This window comes from Grammomys surdaster, unplaced genomic scaffold, assembly GCF_004785775.1.
Source record: "Grammomys surdaster isolate TR1022 unplaced genomic scaffold, NIH_TR_1.0 125688, whole genome shotgun sequence".
NCBI lineage: Eukaryota > Metazoa > Chordata > Mammalia > Rodentia > Muridae > Grammomys > Grammomys surdaster.
In genome coordinates this window covers 1,762,707-1,781,794 of record NW_021620524.1, presented here as the reverse complement: position 1 = coordinate 1,781,794, position 19,088 = coordinate 1,762,707, and the positions used below count along the sequence as shown (strand labels likewise).

The following is a 19,088-nucleotide window of genomic DNA, read 5'->3' as shown; positions in this document are numbered from 1 at the left end:
AGGGCTAGGGCCAGGGATTATCATGCCCTACACTCTATGCCCAAATCTGCGCCTCCATGTGGTATCTAACTGCCAATCTGGAACTGGCCTGACCATGCGGGAAAACCAGGCTTTTTAAGATTTATGTATTCAATGTGTACGGGTGTTGTAGCTGCACGTACATGTGTACACTTGTGGGCAGGGAGGCACAAAGGTGTTGGATCCCCTGGAACTGGAATTGCAGAGAGTTGTGAGCTGCCATGTGGATGCTGGGAATCAAACCTGGGTCCTTTACAAGAGCAACAAGTGCTTTTAACTGTTAGGCCATCTCTCCAGCTTCTAGAAAACCCATGTTTAATAGACTTGAGTCCGTCTAAAGACATGACTTCTTGGCTTAACTTACGGAGAGCCAGAGCAGGTAGGATTCTGCCTCAATGGACAGGGTGATGTTAGGTCTCAATAGACCAGATGTTGGTGTAATTGCCCAGGGATTATAGATAGTTCTCCACAGGTCAGAGCACTCCCTAAACCGGGCGGTGGTGACACACGCCTTTAATCCCAGCACTTGGGAGGCAGAGGCAGGTGGATTTCTGAGTTGGAGGCTAGCCTGGTCTGCAGAGTGAGTTCCAGGACAGCCAGGGCTACACAGAGAAACCCTCTCTTGGGAAGAAAAACAAAAACAAAAACACAATACAACAACAAACCAAAAAACCAGAAGCACTCCCTGAGTATTCTTCATGTTCTCAAGAGCTTACAGCCCAAGATCAGCCTCCTCAGACTTCTCAGCCTGCCAGTACCATCTTCAAATTCTCATGAAAGTGCACTGACGGTAGCTTCTTGCATCTTCTCCCTGAAGACTCCCAACTTTGGGCCTCACTGAACTCGGCCCCCTCAAACTTGTGGCAAAAAGTTCTCCGTCTCTTTATCTTCCACTTTAACCCCAAGGAGGCAGACATGTCCACCGCTTTTCATGGCCCTGCATAGATATCCCAGGCCTCCAGGGCTATCTATGACTCCTTCCAGCTGTCATGATTTGAATATTAGATTCTTGTACACACAAACCTTATCCCATGGACTAATGTTAGTGAAGTCTTGGTCTGCAGCTAGTGGTTCTATTTTGGAGGTCCTAGAAACTTGAGGAAGTAGGTCACTGCAGGCCTGCTTATGGACATTATGCCCCGTCCTCAGTTCCTGTCCAACAGGACATGGAGAACCTACCATATGCGTGTGCTACAGTGCTGTCTGGACTGATCCCACGGGCCAGGCAACCTTGGTACTGAAACTGAGCCAAAGAAACGAAGCTGAGCAGCTCCTGTGGCCTCTGCACCTGCACGTCTCAGGCCTGCACACTCAGGCTCGGAGTGCACTCCCTGGCTACAGTAGAGACAGCTTCCAAGGCTGGATCAGCCACATAGCACCAACTGCTCAAGCATGCAGTCAGTCTGCTGCAACTGTTGTAGCAGACTGTTGAGACAAGGGGAGTTATAAAGAATACAAAAGTATTCCTCACAGCCTGGAAGCCCAGAGGTTGCCAGTCAAGTTCTAGTACTGTGAGGGCCTCCTCCTGAATCTTCACTGGGCAAGAGCACAGTCAGAGGTTGCCTTGGTGAACTACCTGTGTATTCTAAGCACTTCAGACATCATCCAGCTTCTCCTACTCTGAACCCTGCATCTTAGGCCACACCGAACCACAGCAAACGTCTCGGCCTCAGATGAAATCTGGTTTGTCTTGTTTTTGAGGCAGGGTTTCTCTTTGTAGCCTTGGCTGTCCTGGAGCTCACTATGCAGACCAGGCTGGCCTCGAACTCAGAGATCCACCCACCTGCCTCTGCCTCCCAAGTGCTGGGATTAAAGGTGTGTGCCATTCCTACCCCAGCTCTGTTCCCTTGAGAGCTTGGGCTTTCCCCTTTGCTACAGAAGCATGCATCCTAGCCTGGTACCACTGCTACCGGGCACACCTGCTCTACAGCAGAATCATCTGTGGGCAGGCATCGAGTTCCAGTAGCCTGCCTGTACCAGGTGGACCTGACCCAACACCTGCTAGAGGTAGTAGCTGAATTGGCAGGCTGCTGACCCAGGTTTTACAGGACCCAGCTGGGTGTACTGTCCGCCTCAGCATTTTTAGAGTTTATCAGCAACAACCCCCCCCCCCCCACACACACACACACAATCTGTAGGTCTGTGTTTTCTAAGACAAAGTGCCCTCACCTAAAGGCTGATGACTGCAGGGTTAGAGAGAGAGCTAGGAGGAAGAGCTGGGGACCGGGACAGCCTGTCTACTTTTAGAACAGAGTCTCAGAGACCAGGGAGAACAGAATGGCCTCAGGACTATCAAGCTATGTGGAAGCCCCAGTCCCAGCAAGGTTACAAGAGTTCCAGTCTGAGGGGGAGGCCAGATGGCGGCTTCCCACCAAACTGCTGTATGTGGAACTGGTTTCAGTCAGAGGAAGGATGGGAGGAAGCCTGACCCTCTCTGACATCCAAAGCACTGCATGTATCTGGTACAGAGAGAGGTAAAGGGAACATTAATATGCATAAATAAGTCTACATTTTTTTAAAAAAAAAAACTGTAATAAAATATATTTCAAGAGGTGCAGAATGTACACACTAGGATGAGGCCTGGTCCTTCCAGGCCCTTCATGGCAGGGCTTGGGGACAAGCCAAGGTCTTGTCCCTCAATCTTCATAGTGGGGCAAGGGAGTGACAAAACAACAGTGTTCTCTGCTCGAAGACAACAGGGTCATGTCTTCCTGCTTTGACTCCCAAGACACAGCCCTGACAGCAGTACTGGCTAGACAGAGGGCAGCTCTACTCTGAGCGTGAAGCCATGCAGATACAGAACAACAAATGAGACATCCCAGGGCTTGCTGGGCAAGCCTGTGCTCATTGTTGAACCTGCCTACAACAGGGATCAGCTGGGGAGTGTGTCCCATGGCCTCTAGGCTGTTTGGTATTGTCCAGGATCCTGAACATGTTTTCCTTTAGGTAAACCAACTTGGCTCGCTACTTATTACTGGCATTTTATTTTTTGTTTCATAATCAGTTTCAAAGAATGTGGATGATAAAAACCATGAGGGTCATGTGCCTCCTTCCCCAACCCAAGTCAAGTCATACCCACCCCTGGGCCACCCCAGGGCAGACAGACATGGCTGGTGCAGGTTTCACACCCTTTGGAGAACATGGGATGCATCTTGTCAGTGGAATCTGGTTGTCACAGGTTGCAAGTTAGATGAAGACTGGTACCTTCAAAGTCGCCTGCCTTGCTGTCAGCACTGCCACTGGCAGAACAGACGAGGTGCAGCCACAGTGCAGCATCAGAGCTGAACCTTAGCACTGCCTTTCCCTGGGCTGGCTCAAGACCCAAACCATACTCGGGCCAGTGAATGCTTTGGTGTAGCCTTGGAGCAAGGGATGCCACAGAGTGACAGATGTCTAGGGTGGGGTGGCAGGTTAGACTTTGACAACTCATCATGAGAGGCTTAGATACCAATCCCTGGGAACAGAAGACTGGCCTCCAGTCAGGGTGCCATCCAACGTCTAGCAGCAGCCTTTCCCTGACCAGGTTCTCAGGCTTCCTCCAGCTCTCCAGACAACTGTTTAATCTGCCGGCTGTGGACCACGTGTAACGCGGCCCCTGCAGCCTGGCGGAGCTGGGTGTCCAGAGCGCTGCGGAGGTCATTCACCTGTACACTAGGGAGGGAGTTAAAGCTGATGACGACCGCATCCTTGGGAGCCAGCTCCTGCTCTGCATGAGAGGCAAGATCCCGCCGTCTCCTCCGCAGGTCAGAGTCAGCCTGCACTTTTAGGTCTCGGTTGGGTTTGGCATTCTCTGGCTTCTGACCCCCAGGCACAACTAATTTGGGCCCAGAGTTAGGATCTGGTCTCTGCTTTGACTCCTGGATGGCGGCACCCCCTTTTCCTCTGTGCTGCTCCTCAGCAGGTATGTGAACCCCTTCGGGGGCCTCACTTTTTACTTCTGGGTGAGAACCCTGACCTCTGTCAAAGACTGCCTGGGGTTCTGGCTGCAACTTGGCTTGGGCCTGAAAGCCCACACCTGCTGGTCTACTAGCTGGAACCATGGTGGATCCTGATTGCCTGGTCTTGGTGTGAGAGTCCTCAGCTTCTGCCTCTCCCAAGGGCTGGGCAGCCTCTTTCTGAGTATCAGCACCAGGGGCCATTGCTTCCTTTCCAGTTTCCTTCCTTTCTTGGGAACCTTCACCAAGGACATCTTGGTGCTGCCTGGCAACTTCCTTGGCAAGCTGCTTCTCTGGACTCTTGGGTACCTCAGCAAGGTCTGGCTTGTGCTCTGGTTCCAAGTCCCCTGGGACCAGCTCCCTCACAGCTCCAGCCACCTCGAGGGCAGGACCATTCTGGTCTTCTCTCAGCTTAGTCAAGGCCCCATGGGGCTCTCTGTCAGAGCCACCAGCAGGAAGGTCAGCAAGGTCTCTGCCTGGTAGCACGTTGACTTCTCCCAGGGGGTGCTGGCCCAGGTCTTGGGATGGAGCGGGGTGACCCCTAGGAGCTCCACGCACAGGTTGCAAAGGCTGTGAAGGGTCATCTTCCAATGCCTCCCCAGCATGCTCAGCCGCCTCCTCCTGTTCTCTGAGTACAGCTGCCCCGGGCTCTGGCTGTGTGTCTGCTGTGAACAAACGTGAGCATTGGTTTAGCCAAAGAAACGGACACAAGTTGCTGATGTACTGACTGAAAAGAAACTTTCAAGCAGTTAAGAATCACTAAGAGCTGGAGAGATGACTCAGCAGTTAAGAATGCTTGCTGTTCCTGGCAAAGACTAAGCTATTTTCCCAGCACTTACTCAGGGCAGCTCACAACTGTCTGTCATTCTGGATCTAGGGGCTCTGACATCCTCTTCTAGCCTCCACATACAGACACACATACACACATACATAATAAAAATAAATAAATAAAGGATCATCAAGACTGAAACGTCCTCCACACTTCAGGCTGAGTCTCAAATCTAGCCCCAGACCTGGCCTGTCTGGCTGTCTGCTCCCCAGGGCTGGGTTCTACCTACCAGGCTTAGGCTTGTCCTCCTCACCCTCCTGTCGCTGCTGTCGGATCTCCTTGTGCTGTTCCTCAATCACTGCGAGCAGCTTCTCCTGCTGGTCCAGGAGGCGCTTCTGCTGCACCTGCTGCTCCTTGATCACCTGTAGCAGTACGGCATGGTCCAGCATCTCTGCCCTCCCAGCTTCTGGTGGGGACACACACAATTAGATGCACTCCAGATAGCATTGCCAGATACTTGTGGGACTGCTGGCCTTGCAATGCTAACAGTGACCCATGGGGAGTCGGTCCTGCCATGCCCATGTCTGCAACACCAGCTGCCATCACCTTAGTCCCAGTGGCACAGCAGTGAGGCACTGAGCTAAAGCTAGAAGGCTCAGCCCTAACCAGGACAGCCTTCCTGGCCAGCAGCTGTCCTGCCTGCCTTTACTCGTCCTTCAGTGGGTCAGATATACTGGTCGATCTCAGATCCCTGTGTTTCTGGCTGAAGATGCATGTCCACATAATAACTGAGAAGAAATGTACCAAAAAGTTAGTTGTAGGTTCTCTGAGCTGAGTGGCTCTTCCTTACTGCCTCACACATTTGTTCTAGGACTAACATGAAAAAACAAAACCTAAAAGCTATCTTTAAAAAATAAAGTTTTAATGTTTTAAGAAAGTTTCTTGCAAGATGAACAGAATCTTAAAAACAAAATCTTTAAGTGGAGCATGAAAACCTGTCAGTGTGGCCTGGATACCAGGTTATCCAGGAAGGAAGGGAGTGCCATCTCATCAATGTGGGGAAGTCAAGCCATGAATAGCACAGGTAAGAACAACTTCCTATTCAAACTTGCTGTATCCTATCCATGAGATCCTGGAGGAGTATGACCCAGTCACCTCCAGCGGCTTTTGGTGGCCACTGACAAGTACAGCAAGGGCTGGCTGGCTTCTCACTCCAAGCACGTCAGCACTGGGTCAGTTATCCACAGCAAGCAGCCAAGGCAGGTTAATCTTCACAACTCATACATTTTTAAATTAGGCATCTTTACAAGATGATGGGTTAGGGACTAGGTGTCAGAGCATAAAAATGTTTTGTGTGGGAGTGAGGATGGAACACACCTTTAATCCTAGCACACAAGATTTAGGCAAGCAGATCTTGGTGAGTTAAGAGGCCAGCCAGGGCTAATAGTTCCCAGGTGCAAGGCACACACTCCCAGGCTCCCACCAGTAACTAGCTGAAGCAATTCATTGTGAAGCACACACTAGGGTCTCCCCAAACCCTTCAGTAGCCAGTGCAAGGAAAGGCAGGTTGGTCCATGGAGAGGATGTTGGAGCCTGTCATGAAGAAAGAGTTGACCTCAAGAAACAGAGCTGTTCCTCTTGCCAACGCCTAAGTCCAGACAGTGGCTTGAGAAGGGAAGACCTTGTAACACAGAGCTCTTTTCTTCTCCCTTCATATGAAAAAGCTCAGAGCAGTGTCCCTACAGGCCACCTCACTGACTGGGGAAAAGGTGCTGTGTCCAGCTGGAAGCCCATGTGGCAGATGGGAAACAGCATGGAGACTGGCTCTTGCAAGCCAGAACCTACCAGGACCAGGTATACAGACAGGATGGAAACCCTCACACGAGACACAGGCCACACACACAGCAGCGGGTACATGCAGCCCCAACCCTGTCTCTAGCTCATGTTTCGGTTACTTAGAGACACCATTAGGCTGTTCTCTAAGAACAAGGCCACAGGGACTGAGAAGGAAGAGGGAGCTGGAGGGTCAGAGACCCCACTGTGGGGGGCTGTACTGTGTCTGGAGGGGTGCCACTCTTTGGGACCGACATGTCTTCATGCAGGGTCCTCAGGGGCAGAATGTGCCACCCAGGTGCTGTCCCCACACTGTCAGAGCCTTACACACATGCTTCTTTTGCATCACAGTCCTGAGCCGTACCTGCTACTAGCTTTTTAATCTCAGCTGTCCGTCCCATTGAGAGGCATATGGAAGAGAGGCACAATAAGAAACCATGAAAAGTCTCTTCTTCAGAAAGAAAAAAACAGTCAAAGAATCAAACATGTTTAGGTGACAGATTACAGAAACTGGAACCAACAAATATAGTCAGACTAAAACCAGAGACAAAAATAACAAGTGTGGGAAAGTTTCCCATTAAGTTGTGAGCTCCGGCCAAGCAGAGGAACTGGTTCTGGGTTCCACCTTCGGGGTCTGCACTGTCAGCCTGGAGCAGTCACAGCAGTTGCAGCGGCTGAGCAGGTGCTCAAGTCCGGCCTTTAGGGCTGAGTGAGAAGCAAAGCCTGGATCCTTTCAAACCTATTGTGGGGTGGGGCATGAACGCCAAGACAGGCCCAGGTCAGGGATGGCTATGGCCAACACTGGGAATCTGGCCTGGGAGACCATGGAGCCCAGGTCAGACTGCAGCTGAGGGTTCACTAGAGGGTTGTAGGCGAGCCAGCACTGCCTCTCCTGCACAGGAAACACCACATAACCGGACAGCTGTTCACTAGAGGGTTGTGGGCGAGCCAGCACTGCCTTCCCTGCACAGGAAACACCACAGGGACCACATGAAATCAGAATGGACATAATGTTTAGAGAGCTCAGGGTACATCAGCCATGGCAAACTCCGAGTGCAGGGCAGGTCTTTACTCCAAGTGTGACAAGGACATGGGGCATGCTGCTGACCACCAATGCCACCCCAGCCCGACTAGCGCGCAGATCCACCTCAGACACAGCCTTCAAATGAGCCTTCACAGCTGTGCACTAAGGCCTCCCTCCTTGCCTTTAAGCGCGAGTGGTAAAAATATTAACAACCTGCTTAAAGATGAAATCAAAACAGTAGTTAAAAGCCATGTGATCATGTGACACCTTTTTTAAGGGGAAAAAAGGGGGAGATAAAAACAATCCTAGAGGTGCCAGAGGAAAGCTACTGGTGGGAAATATCGAGGGGTCACTGAAAGTGCTTTCTTAGTATAAAAACCAAGCAACAGAAACTGTGAAGGCAGGAGAAATCCAGGAGCACCCAACCCACCCAAGCTCATTCTGGGGCTCCTTCCAAAAGGCGATGCCAGCCTCACCTTCCAGCTTGCTCCCTGCCTGGTCTCCACCCGGTTGCTCGGCCTCCTTCTTCTCCCTCTGTTCTGCAGCCTCTGGCCTTTGTACGGGGAGGCCCGCCTTCCCACCTGCACACATGGAGACTTAGCTGGTTTGTTGAAAAGTCAAAGTTGGGTGTGGGGTGAGGGGCTGGCAGATGTTTCCTAAAATGACTCCATAGCTAGCCCCCCAGCACAGTTTATATTCAACCTGATGATTACCAGGGAAGTAATAAAAAAAATATTTAACAATCTCAGGCTGATGGCAGTGAGCCAATGTTAACTACCTTCGCCAATTAAAATGCAAGCGCCATCCTAACCAGCTCTTAGACGGGCACTTAACAATGTGTTACCTGTCAAGCGTTCCTGCACTGTCCCCCGTGTGCACCACGAGAACAGCCTGGCACCTGACATTTAGTGGTCTGGCAACAACTGTGTGACAGATATTATCGAAGCTGTCAAGCTCCCGGGCTCTTCTTTACTCCAGCAGCTGCTGAAGGGGCTGTGCCATTCACATGCTAATCATGTGACATGGGCGGCTGGGAAGGACTAACCCATTTCTGCTGCACCCACCCAGGGAGTTCCCTGTGATGGAGTCCAGGAGGCTGACACTCACCAACGTTGCTCTCCACAGCACTCTCCAAGGGCTTCCACGGCGCCCCGCCAGCCTTCTGTGCAGACTCCTTGCCTTCACCTGCTAGCAGAGCATTCAGCTCCGCAGAGACCCTGGCCTGGGGAACTGGGTGCAGATCCCTATTTCCTGGTCTGGAATCTTCCTTCCTGGGCTGGACAGGCGGCTGACCATTTGCTTCTGGAACCTTCTGAGGATGTTCAGTTTCCCCTACTGTCAGGACTCGCTCAGCTCTCTTCCTTTCCTCTCCCCTCTCAGGTTCTTGCTTCTTCTTCTCTGACTCAGGCAGAGGTGGTGCCACCTGTCCCCTGCCTGCAGGGTCTCCTTCATCTGGGAGCCTGGGAGGTGGCTTTTTCTCCTCTGGCCCTTCTTGGTCTTGGCCTTCATCCACCACCACTTTGTCATGAGGAATGGGAGGCTCATGGCGATGGGCCTCACCCATAGGGACGGCAATACCTGGAAGGATATACGGAAGGATATAATCGAGGACATGAGGCTAAAGAGAGGCCCCTTTTTACCTTCCTAGGGAATGGGCAATGCCACAGAACGAACAGTAGTGGGCAGCTGTCTTGGCCAAGGGGAAGGTGGAGCACAGGTCTAGGCTGAGGAAGGTTGTCAGCCTTCACAGGGTTGCTCGTGCTTTTCTCTGTCAAGGCAGCTGCTGCCACTTAGCACTTACCTTGACCTGGGCGATCGAGTTGTGCAGCTTCCTGCTTCTCCTTGGGAGCCTCCCCTCCAGGCACATCCACTGGGCCCTTAATCTGGGCCTGCTCCAGTTCCTCTTTGTCTTCTGCTGGCTTTGGCTTCTCTTGGCTATCCTCAGCAATGACTACAATGGGGTCCTGGACTGCAAGCACAGCACAGTGAGCCACCAGAAACCAGTACAGGCTGTGCCATCTTCCTAAGATCAGGAACCATATATCGAAGCCAAATGGCAGAGTGGAGGTAGGTTTCTTCCTGTTTAATTATGATTATCAGCTAAATGACACAGAATCCTTCCTTTTCATTCATAATAAAAAATGTCATAATTCAATTTATACCTGTAGACTGACAACATGCTATGTAATACTTGTCTACAACCACCAGATGGCAGCATCAGCACACAGCCAGGCAATGTCCCTAGGGTCTCACCAGTGGGGACCAATTGCTTGCCCTAAGGCCTAAGCTGAAAGGCTTTTAAGGATATGGTTGGGTGGGCCTGTCAACCTCTTGCTGTTGGTGGGGGAAAGTCACACCACAGGTGAGACAGAGGAGATGCTGCCAAAGTTGATCCTCACGTGCCCACAAATGCATCGGGATCCATGTTTGTCAGGAACCACAGCACAGTACTGTGGTTACACAACTGGAGAAAACTAGCTTCATGAGAAAGACTACTTTTGAGAGCTTGGGACCTAGCTCAGCTGGTAGCATGCACGTACAGGCCCTGGCCAGGGCTCAGTACCAGCGTAACGTAACCTAGGTATGGCATCATCCCTAGTGCTTTGGAGATGGATGTGGGAACCTTATAAATTCTAGGTCATCCTCAGGCTAGCTTCAGACTAGCCTGGGTTACGTGAAATCCTATCTCAAACAAAAACCACGTTCCACGAGCTTGGCAATCACAACAGGAACTGAAGAACTAAGCAGAGGAAGAAAACCTTAGAGAACAGAATTGGGGCTGAAGAGATGGCTATGTGGCTATTAGCACTGGCTGCTTTTGCAGAGGACCTGGTTTGGAACCTAGCACCCACATAGGGGCTCAGATCATCTGTAACTCCATTTCTAGGGGACCTAACACATCTTCTAGGGGACCTGACGCATCTTCTAGGGGATCTGATGCATCCTCTAAGCCTTTCAGGCACCAGGCACACACAGTACACAAACATACATGGCAGAGAAACACTCATACACATGCAAGAAAAAATTAATTTTTGTTTGTTTGGTTGGTTGGTTTTGTTTTTTTATGTAGTGGTGGCTGTCCTGGAACGCAGAGATCCCGCTGCCTCTGCCTCCCAAGTGCTGGGATTAAAGGTGTGCTCCACCACCGCCCGGCTAAGAAGAAAGATCTTTTAAATCCAACAGCAAAGGACAGTCTACTCTGAGTGGTGTCTCTCTCATCTTCAGGCTAGGAGGCAGCCTGCTGCTCACTGTCTGGAGCCCTGGGGGAGGCTGCACATGGCACTAAACATCTGGCTCAATGACCACAGTATGGGGCTGCCCTGAAGGTGCTCTGAGAGGCCTCTCAGGAATGCCAGACTTGTGTGTATTGTACGATAGGAAGTGGACTGACAGGCAGAGGCTTCGAGGCTGTGAAGGATTTCTAGTCCCTACTACCAGCAGCTGAGCTCCAGTCACTCCTGGCCAGCACTGGACACAGGCTCTCCAAGATAGAAACAGACCTGTCATCAGGAATGGATGCCGACAATGCCCTCAGCCACCACAACAAAACATAAACTTCACCCCGCACTCCCCCTCCCATTTGTTTCCAATTTCAAGGCAACCCCAGGGTGGAAACAGGAGACAGTGTGGTGGTGAGGTTCACCTGCCTTATGGGCTAGCTGACAAGAAGTGAAGGCTTGGGGTGGCCCCAAGGAGGACCGCCAATGCTCAGTGAGTAGGACCCTCACGCATTCTATAGACTATCCCTATAGTCATCGGGCCTGCTGACAGTATTAGCAATTGGAGCCAGCAAAGACCCATGTTTGTCCTCCCACGGCAGCTGCTTGCTCCCACATTCCATCAAAGTCCTGGGCTCCTCCCATGCACAGGAATGGACCAATGAGGTATCAAGTCACATGCTCACCTGCTGCACTGCTTCCTGCCTCCCAGACAGCAACTGCACTGACAGTGTGCTTTACTTCTTTGCCCAGTGTGGAGAGGGCCCAAAGGCCCGCCTCATGAGGCCTTGCTTGTGGAGCCAGGGTAGCTACAGGCTGTGTTCCCCTCTGTTCTCCCCTGGCCCTCTTGAACATAAGCTCTAACGCTCCACCTGACTAACAGGCTGGAGGCTGCCTCTACCTCCTAGGACCGTTAGGAGCTGGATAGCAGGCTCCATATCCCAATGGAGCTGTGCTGGTCACTGGCACTCTGCGCTCTCCCTGAGTGTCTTGTCGTCGGTAGAGATGACAGTGTTCACCCCTTGCATGCTAAACCCTTCGCCCTATGAGGATGAGGTCCTGCTGGTGCAAGAACAGTCCCACCTCTCAGAGCTCAGCATCCCAGGTTCCTGAGGAAGCACGAGAAACGGCCTAATACTTTTCTGAAAGTCAGCCCGTGTTCTAGGGAGCTTTCCTAATAACCAGTTTCTGCTTTGTTCTCTGGGCTTCAGAGAGGAAGTGTTACCTGCTGAGGTCTGACTTACAGCCCAGTCTTTCGGGCTTAGCTGGACGGCTCCATAGCTCTTCTTTCCAATTATGGCTCACACAATGAGCTCCTGAAAGCTGGAGAGCTAAGCTAATGACCAGGACTGACACAGCAGAGTCTCAGCATCAGCGAGGAAGCCTTCCCTGCTCTTCACTCTTGGTCCCTCCTCCAACTAGCACGTGCAGCTCACAGGTGAAGGGGAAGCCAGCACTGCACCCTTGAGCACCACAGTCACAGTGCACACAGGTTTGACATAGGCCAGCGGCTGCCCAAGGGGAACCCTTCTGATCTAGCAGGTCCCATGAGGACCGTCGCCCCGGGGAAGGCAGTGAAACCAGCCCACTGCTATCTTCTGGAACCAGCAGAAGAATGAACGAGAAAACACTAGGACAGAGGAGCACATGATGCAAAGAGCTTCAGAACCTCAGCAGGCACAGAGGAGAGGTGACAAGTCCCTTGTCAAGAAGACAGCCAAGGAGGGAGGAACATACAGCAGCAGGGTCTCCTGGATGAATCTTGACACTGTCAAAGGAACAGGGGGCCTCTGCCACCTCCACAAGTGGCCAAGGCAGGGAGCAGCAGAAACCTTGGAAGGTCCAGGAAGAGAGTGATGACAAGAAGGCAGAGGAGAGGTCTACCCTGGAGGACCCTGGGATACGGCTGTGCTGACTGGGACCCAAGGTCACCTGTACCTGGCACCCACAGCACTCCATGGCCGCCCAGCATGACCCTTCTACTTCCCACTAACTAACCAGTGTGGCCCCTCCCCCCATGCAGCAGGAGAAGGGGGATGGGGAGTGTCTTGAGCTGTGCTGCCCCAGGGTGCACAAGGTGGGTGGGCAAGAGGAAGAAAGGAAGCAACAGCATGCAATAGTGCTCAGAGAAGGAACTGGGACACTACAAAATCCAAAGTCGTCCCCAAGACCATCTAGCGAACCATCGGACACAGAGATAATTGGCCTAATTAGACTTTCTAGATGGAAAATTGTCTTCTTGAGCACTCAAAGGGACTCAACCAGGCTCACCAAAGGTCCACAAGGCCAAGCATGGGGCCTCCGGCTGCACCGGATGGTCACGTGTGCCACGTGAGAGCACAATGCAGTCACAGCATGTGCTGGGCTCTCACTAGAGCGAGCCAGTTCCATCTGTGACCCCACAACATCAAAGAGATCAATAAACAAGGCTCTCAGACCCGATGGTGCAGCTGACAGAGCAGTCAGAGAAGGCTCTTAATCTGAGCCCTGCCCAAACCAGGCAAGACCTCAAATAGGCAGGAGGCAGGGTGGCAGAAAACAGAATTAGCTAAGAAACAGACGGCAAGTGCTTCTGAGGAGCCATGTGTGTTGTTACAGCCTCAAGAAGAAATGGAAACCAGATGTTGCCTCAGAGGCCACAGGTGAGCAGGCTGTCTGTACATTCTACAGAGATGGGACACGGCTGCTGGCCCTGACTAGAAGCTGCACAGGAGCCATAGGAGCCTGGGTGTGCACTGAGGAGAAACTAATTATCAGCCCAGTGAGACAGAGCTGCACGGGGTTCTGCTGGGGTGACCTCAGCAGTGCCATGACGTCCTCACCACCCACAGCAAGGGAGCATATTCAGCTATAGTTTATCAGGATGCCACCATCACCAGCACGCATCTCTCCCCTTCCGTGTTGCTGTTCCCACGTCAACACCTGTTCTCTGCTGGTGGCATGTGCAGTGGCATCAGACTAGCTTTTCCATCAGCTAGGGAGGGCATGGAATGTGCACCTCCTTCCTCAAGCAAGCCTCTTCCCAGTCCAGATTACCAGCTCTATGGCTTCTCATCCTTCATCCTCAGCCTCTGGAAACCCCAGCTATCCACTGGGGTCCCCAGTGACCTTGACTTCCTAACCTCTTGATTCCTGGGACCTGGGACAGGAGGACTCTTTTCTGTCTTTGCCAATCCAGGAAGACAGATGAGAGCATCCACACCTACCTAAGCTCGGGGCTGCATGAAAAGGAGGGCGGCCGAGGAGAGCACCTTGGGGCAACTACCATGGTGGTGGCATTGGATGTGGAGCCCAACAGAGATGACGGAAACCCAGAGATCTCGGCATCAACAGTGTTAAGGGCTCAGGAGCATCCAGCAGGTGCATCACACTGAGTCCCCTTCAACAGGACCTTCCCTTCTGTACACTGCAGGCATTGTATCTGAGGTAGGCGACTAGCTAACACTTCCACAATGGCTCAAATCTGCCAGGGAGGGTGGGACTCTTCCCTCCTCAAGCCTCCCCAGAGCTGGAGCTAGACAGATGTGTCATAAATCTGGACCCAAACCTGACTGACTTTTAGTTAATGTGTGCCACCCTCTAATGCCAGAGAGAGAAGCCGGGATTACTGGTATCCAAGACAGCACCTGCTAAAACACCGTATCTGCCGACACAGATGCCAGGCAGGCTCAGGGCCTCAGCCTGATGGCTGATGCTAGCCCTGTGTCACCCTCACCAGCTATGCCTGGGAAGGCCTGGGGTGCATCAACCAGAATAAACAGACATACACAGAAAATGACTCTGAAAACACACATCCTGGATCCCTGTGGCATGGCCACAGAGGGGGGAGATGAGGCACCACCAAGACCCTTGCTGAGGAGGTATGGCCAGTAATGGCAAGAATGAAGAACATGAGACAGTAAACTACCCTGAGATACACTGGCTGGCTTTGCCAAGGAGAAAACTGGATCAAATTTACATCCTCAAAACAGATATCGGCAATACACATACCGTTTAGTCTTCACAATGGCCAACCGTGAAGATCTAAGCTGACACTGTGCCATCCCCGTATCACCGGCAGAGGTGGCAGTACACTGGCCAGCCTCCATGTAGAGCACATGGCTTCATGGAATGGGGTTGGTTGGGCCGAAACCTAGAACCTCTCAGTTAGCTCCATCACTCACAGGACAGAGGCTACTAACAGGGGACTGAAATCCTTGAAGCAGAAGTCAGGGGTGACTTGCAAATGACGACCTATGACCCTGATCTGGTGCTGAGGGCGCTCGCACCATGAAAGTTCCGGGGTTTCGGGGCCCGTGTATATACCTGACAGTCGGGCTGCCTCCACCTTCATCGCACTGTCAGCATCTCCTCGCCGGCCGCTGCGAGCTTCTTGCGCCAAGGTCAGAGGAGCTTCTTCGCTCACAGACAGGGTGGTGAGTGTGCTGACCACCAGGATGCCCAGGCCGACCCAGAGCACCACCTGGACCAAAGACCCCAAGACAGGAGGAGTGAGGGTCTCCAGCTGGAAGCTACGGAGACTCAAGCTTCCTGGGAAAAACAGGGTTCTTTTTCCTTTTCTGACACAGGGTACTACATGGCCCAGGCTAGCCTCAAACTCACAAACTTCCTGCCTCAGCCTCGAGTGCTGGGGGGAGTTGTGCACCAAGGCCAGGCTAAGGTTGAGTTTCTCAACTACTGTGGCAAGAGAAGCAAGAATCTCTGGCAACTATGCACTGTGGAGTGGTGGCCTGTCATGTCATTCTTCAGTCTGTGCTCCCCGAGGACCCCGCAGTGGAGGCCTGGGAGGGATGTGGGCCACATGGCATGGATATCCTGCCATCACATTACCCACGTCAATTCCTAATAACAGCTGGGACACATCTGACCTGGCAAGGTTTGATACCCTGCTGGGATAAACAGGGATATAGGCTTTCCCTCTCATCCAAGGTGGGAGTGGCCACCAGTACCCCCCAGGGGTACATTCAATGTGCTGCTGGCTTTCTTGAGGACCTTTCCTGCTGAAGGACCCTACAATTGATAATAAATCCTGTGGCACTACAAACCCCCATACCAAGCCACCAGACACCTGCTAAGCCACCTCTCTACTGTGTGCCTGGGATGCTCCCAGTACAGATGTTGCTATCTGTGCCTTGGTCTGGTCTCCTCAAGCTTCCGGAGGGGCAGTAACTCCTGGTTCCATGGTTCTGCAAAAGGAGCTGGCAAGGTGGCCTCTTAGCCAGAGGATACTCACTGCCTTGATGTCTCAGAGCCCCTAACCCTTCTGGCAGAAACCATGGCTATCCAGTGAGCCAAAGTATATGTGAGGATACTGTCTTACCTGTATCCCCTCCAGTCAGTACATACGTTCTACAGTACTCAGGGCTTCAGGGCCCCTGCCCCCACCACACCCTAAACTCTTGTCTTAGCTCTGCGGAGGCTGCTTCCTGAAAGTCAGCGTACTGATTCTTCCTATGAAGAAAGGATCCAGGGCTCAGTGCTCACTGGGATGGCCAACAGTCATCTCAGGAAAACCAAACAGGTGCGGTCACAGCCTCCGGGCAGCATCCGCTCCTCAAGGAGGCAAGGGCACGAGCTAGCACAACGTTGGCTGATTGTTGCTGAGGCTGTCTCAGGAGGTAGACCTGATGACTCATGCTGTGTCCTGTCCTAGGCTGCCCCTCTGTTTTCAAGGTTCCTGTTCCCCAGCTCTGGCCTGGTAAAGAACAGAAACCAGGCTCTGGATACAAAGGTCAGAGGCTCCGGATGGAAGTTGACATCAGCCGCTGAAGGAGCCGAGAGAGCTTTACATCACGGTCTGGGCCCAGACCGCCCTTCTCGGTGTGACAGACTCTGGCAGGCTAACAGAACCAGCCTCCCTCACCACCTTCTAAACCAGCACAACACACGCAGTATTTCTCCAGCTAACAGAGAAATGGCCTTTTGCAGCAGCCACAAGAGAAAAAGTTCCTCCCTAACTGCATTTCCCACCCACTAGTGGGGCAGGCCAGACCTGGAGAGTATTGAGTGGGGCAGAAAATAGAAGGCTGCTGCTCCTTATGGAGCCCAAGTTCCCTGAGGAGGATGGAGTCCGGGGACTCTGACAGGGCCTGGTGTTCCATCCCCTGTGAACTCAGCAAAGTAGGCTCTCCTAAACGACATGGACCCAAGATAGAGACATTTGTTGGTCATTTTATGTCAGTTATTTTCAATGGAGAATAACAAGGAAAGGTAACATCTCATCCATGACTTTGAATGATTTATTTCAACCTTCAGCTTTTTGAGCTTAACATCACCACCACCCAGAAAATAAAACAACCACCACCACCACCCATTAACTCTGCTGATACTGGGAGACAAGCTTCTTGAAAAACTCTAATTACAGGCCAGGTGCGATGGCACACGCCATTAATCTCAGCACTTCGGAGGCAAGTCAGAGGATCTCTTAGTTCAAGGCCAGCCTAGTCTATAGAGCAAGTACTAGGACAGCCAGGGCTCTGTAGGGAGACCCTATCTCAAAGACAAAACAAAAGAGAAAAATTCTCATTACAATCTGCCTTAGAAACTGGGGTCACAAAGTTCTCGAGACAGAGCAGAGCAGTCAAGAGGTCTCCTAGTCCCCACTTGCCCTCCTCTTCTTGAGGTCAGGTGGGAACGTCAGCTCAGAGCACACAGGCACACTGAGAAACTGTGACATAGAAAACTAAGATCGACTTACATAGGGACGTGAACAGTTGTAGGACAAGAGTGTAATGTATTCCAGCTACGATCTATGGGACCCAGAGAACAGACCCAGTCCCCTGGGTGCCTGATGTGCTCCTTCTTCAGGGGCCCCCAACCTCCACTCTGAAACAGATGACAACTCCTGCTCCACGGAGCACAGGCCAGCAGGATGAACAATCAAATCATTTCTTGAGACCAGGGAAACAGGCTCTGCCTGCTCTAAGGATGTCTACTGGACACCAGCACGTGTGTGTGCGTGCATGCGCACGAGCACACACACACACACACATACACAAACACACCCAGTTGATGGTTTACAGCCTCCTCTTACGGAGCTTGGACTCATCCTGATACACATACTTGTAAGCTGTTGGCTCTGTGAGCACTGGCCTCTGTCTCTGCAGCTGCCAGCCAGGCCTGCCTCACCCACTGCCGTGCACTCACCCTCTCCTCTGAAGCAGCAGAAGACCCCAGGCCAGAGTTCCAGATCTACTAAGCCATGAGAGCCACGGGAACAACAAGGCTAAAGACATCAAACTACAGTCTCACCTGTGGGGGCAGCCTGCCCAGTGAGTGCGCCTATCAACAGCCAGGCACCTAACTGAAGCTCTCGGTGACACTTTTGCCACAGTCAGAACAGAACACACCCAAAGAACACTAAGTGCTACTGACCACAGGCATGGAGCTTCTGCTAGTGAGTGCAAACAAGTGGGACACACATCCTGGGTAGTGTGGGAAGCCCAGGGTCCCAAACTCTTCCTGAGCTGCACTGGGCTGTGAGTCAGTGTCCAGACCACCACCGTGTGCGAAAGAAGCAGTGCTAGCAGCTCCTTTGCAGTTCTGAGCAAGGGAATCCAGCCCTGTCTTCTGCAGGACTGCAAGGAAGGCTAGAAAGTCAGGGAGAGGAGCCAGCCCAGGGTAGCCTCAGGCTCAGGGAGAAAACCAGCCTAGCCTCAGCGTCAGCCCAGCTCCCAGAACTGTGCCACAGCTTCCTGCCGTGGAAGAGCTGCTTTTGAAGCAGGGGTCTTGATCGATACACAGGATCCGGTGTGCCAGACGTCTGATTTCAGAGCACCCTGCCGACTGCAATCCTGGCATGGATCCATCTTAATGCAGTCCAGAGCCAGCCAGGAAAAGACAAAAATTCACCCCCTACAGTTCAGCTCCAGCTTGGGAAATACAGGGGTCTACCCAGGGCCACAGCCCATAAACATCCTATCTCCCCATCCCCTCAAGGAGCTATACTGTGGCTCCATGAGGAGTCCTAACTCCTAACACCTGAGACTCCTAACTCCTAACTCCTAGCCCTGAGACTGGGCAGAGAACACACCTTTCTGTTCTGGACAAAACAGTCCAAACACTTGAATTCCAGAGATAGAACACACACCCAAGGCCAGGCCACAGCTACTCAGATTCCGGTACCAGGGCCAACAGTGTGGTGAGCGGGACCCCCTGCCTTAGGCACCTCACTCTAGCAGGCTACAGGACAGGCGCTGACCTGCTGAGAGCGCACTGCTATGTGCACAGGTGTGTGCCACTCACACTTGACCAAGATCAGCTGATTCCAAAATGGGGCCAGCAGAGCCTTT

At 52.3% G+C, this 19,088-nt stretch overlaps 1 protein-coding gene across 4 annotated transcripts in view; it reads right to left on the bottom strand.

The window, feature by feature from the left end:
• Window positions 1-2,979: 2,979 nt before the first annotated feature.
• The window catches only part of Slc38a10 (solute carrier family 38 member 10), a 50,607-nt gene continuing 34,498 nt past the window's right edge, over window positions 2,980-19,088 (bottom strand). Inside the window, exons 11-16 of one of the 4 annotated variants that reach the window (XM_028787839.1) lie at window positions 15,103-15,259; window positions 9,381-9,548; window positions 8,687-9,157; window positions 8,056-8,160; window positions 5,012-5,188; window positions 2,980-4,618 (exon numbers count right to left, since the gene is read on the bottom strand). In XM_028787839.1, coding sequence (XP_028643672.1) covers window positions 3,546-4,618; window positions 5,012-5,188; window positions 8,056-8,160; window positions 8,687-9,157; window positions 9,381-9,548; window positions 15,103-15,259 — 2,151 coding nt within the window. In that variant the 3' untranslated portion in view covers window positions 2,980-3,545. Of the gene's footprint in view, window positions 4,619-5,011; window positions 5,189-6,720; window positions 6,944-8,055; window positions 8,161-8,686; window positions 9,158-9,380; window positions 9,549-15,102; window positions 15,260-19,088 lie in introns of those variants that run through there. The other 3 variants (XM_028787840.1, XM_028787841.1, XM_028787842.1) reach the window with 3 other exon arrangements.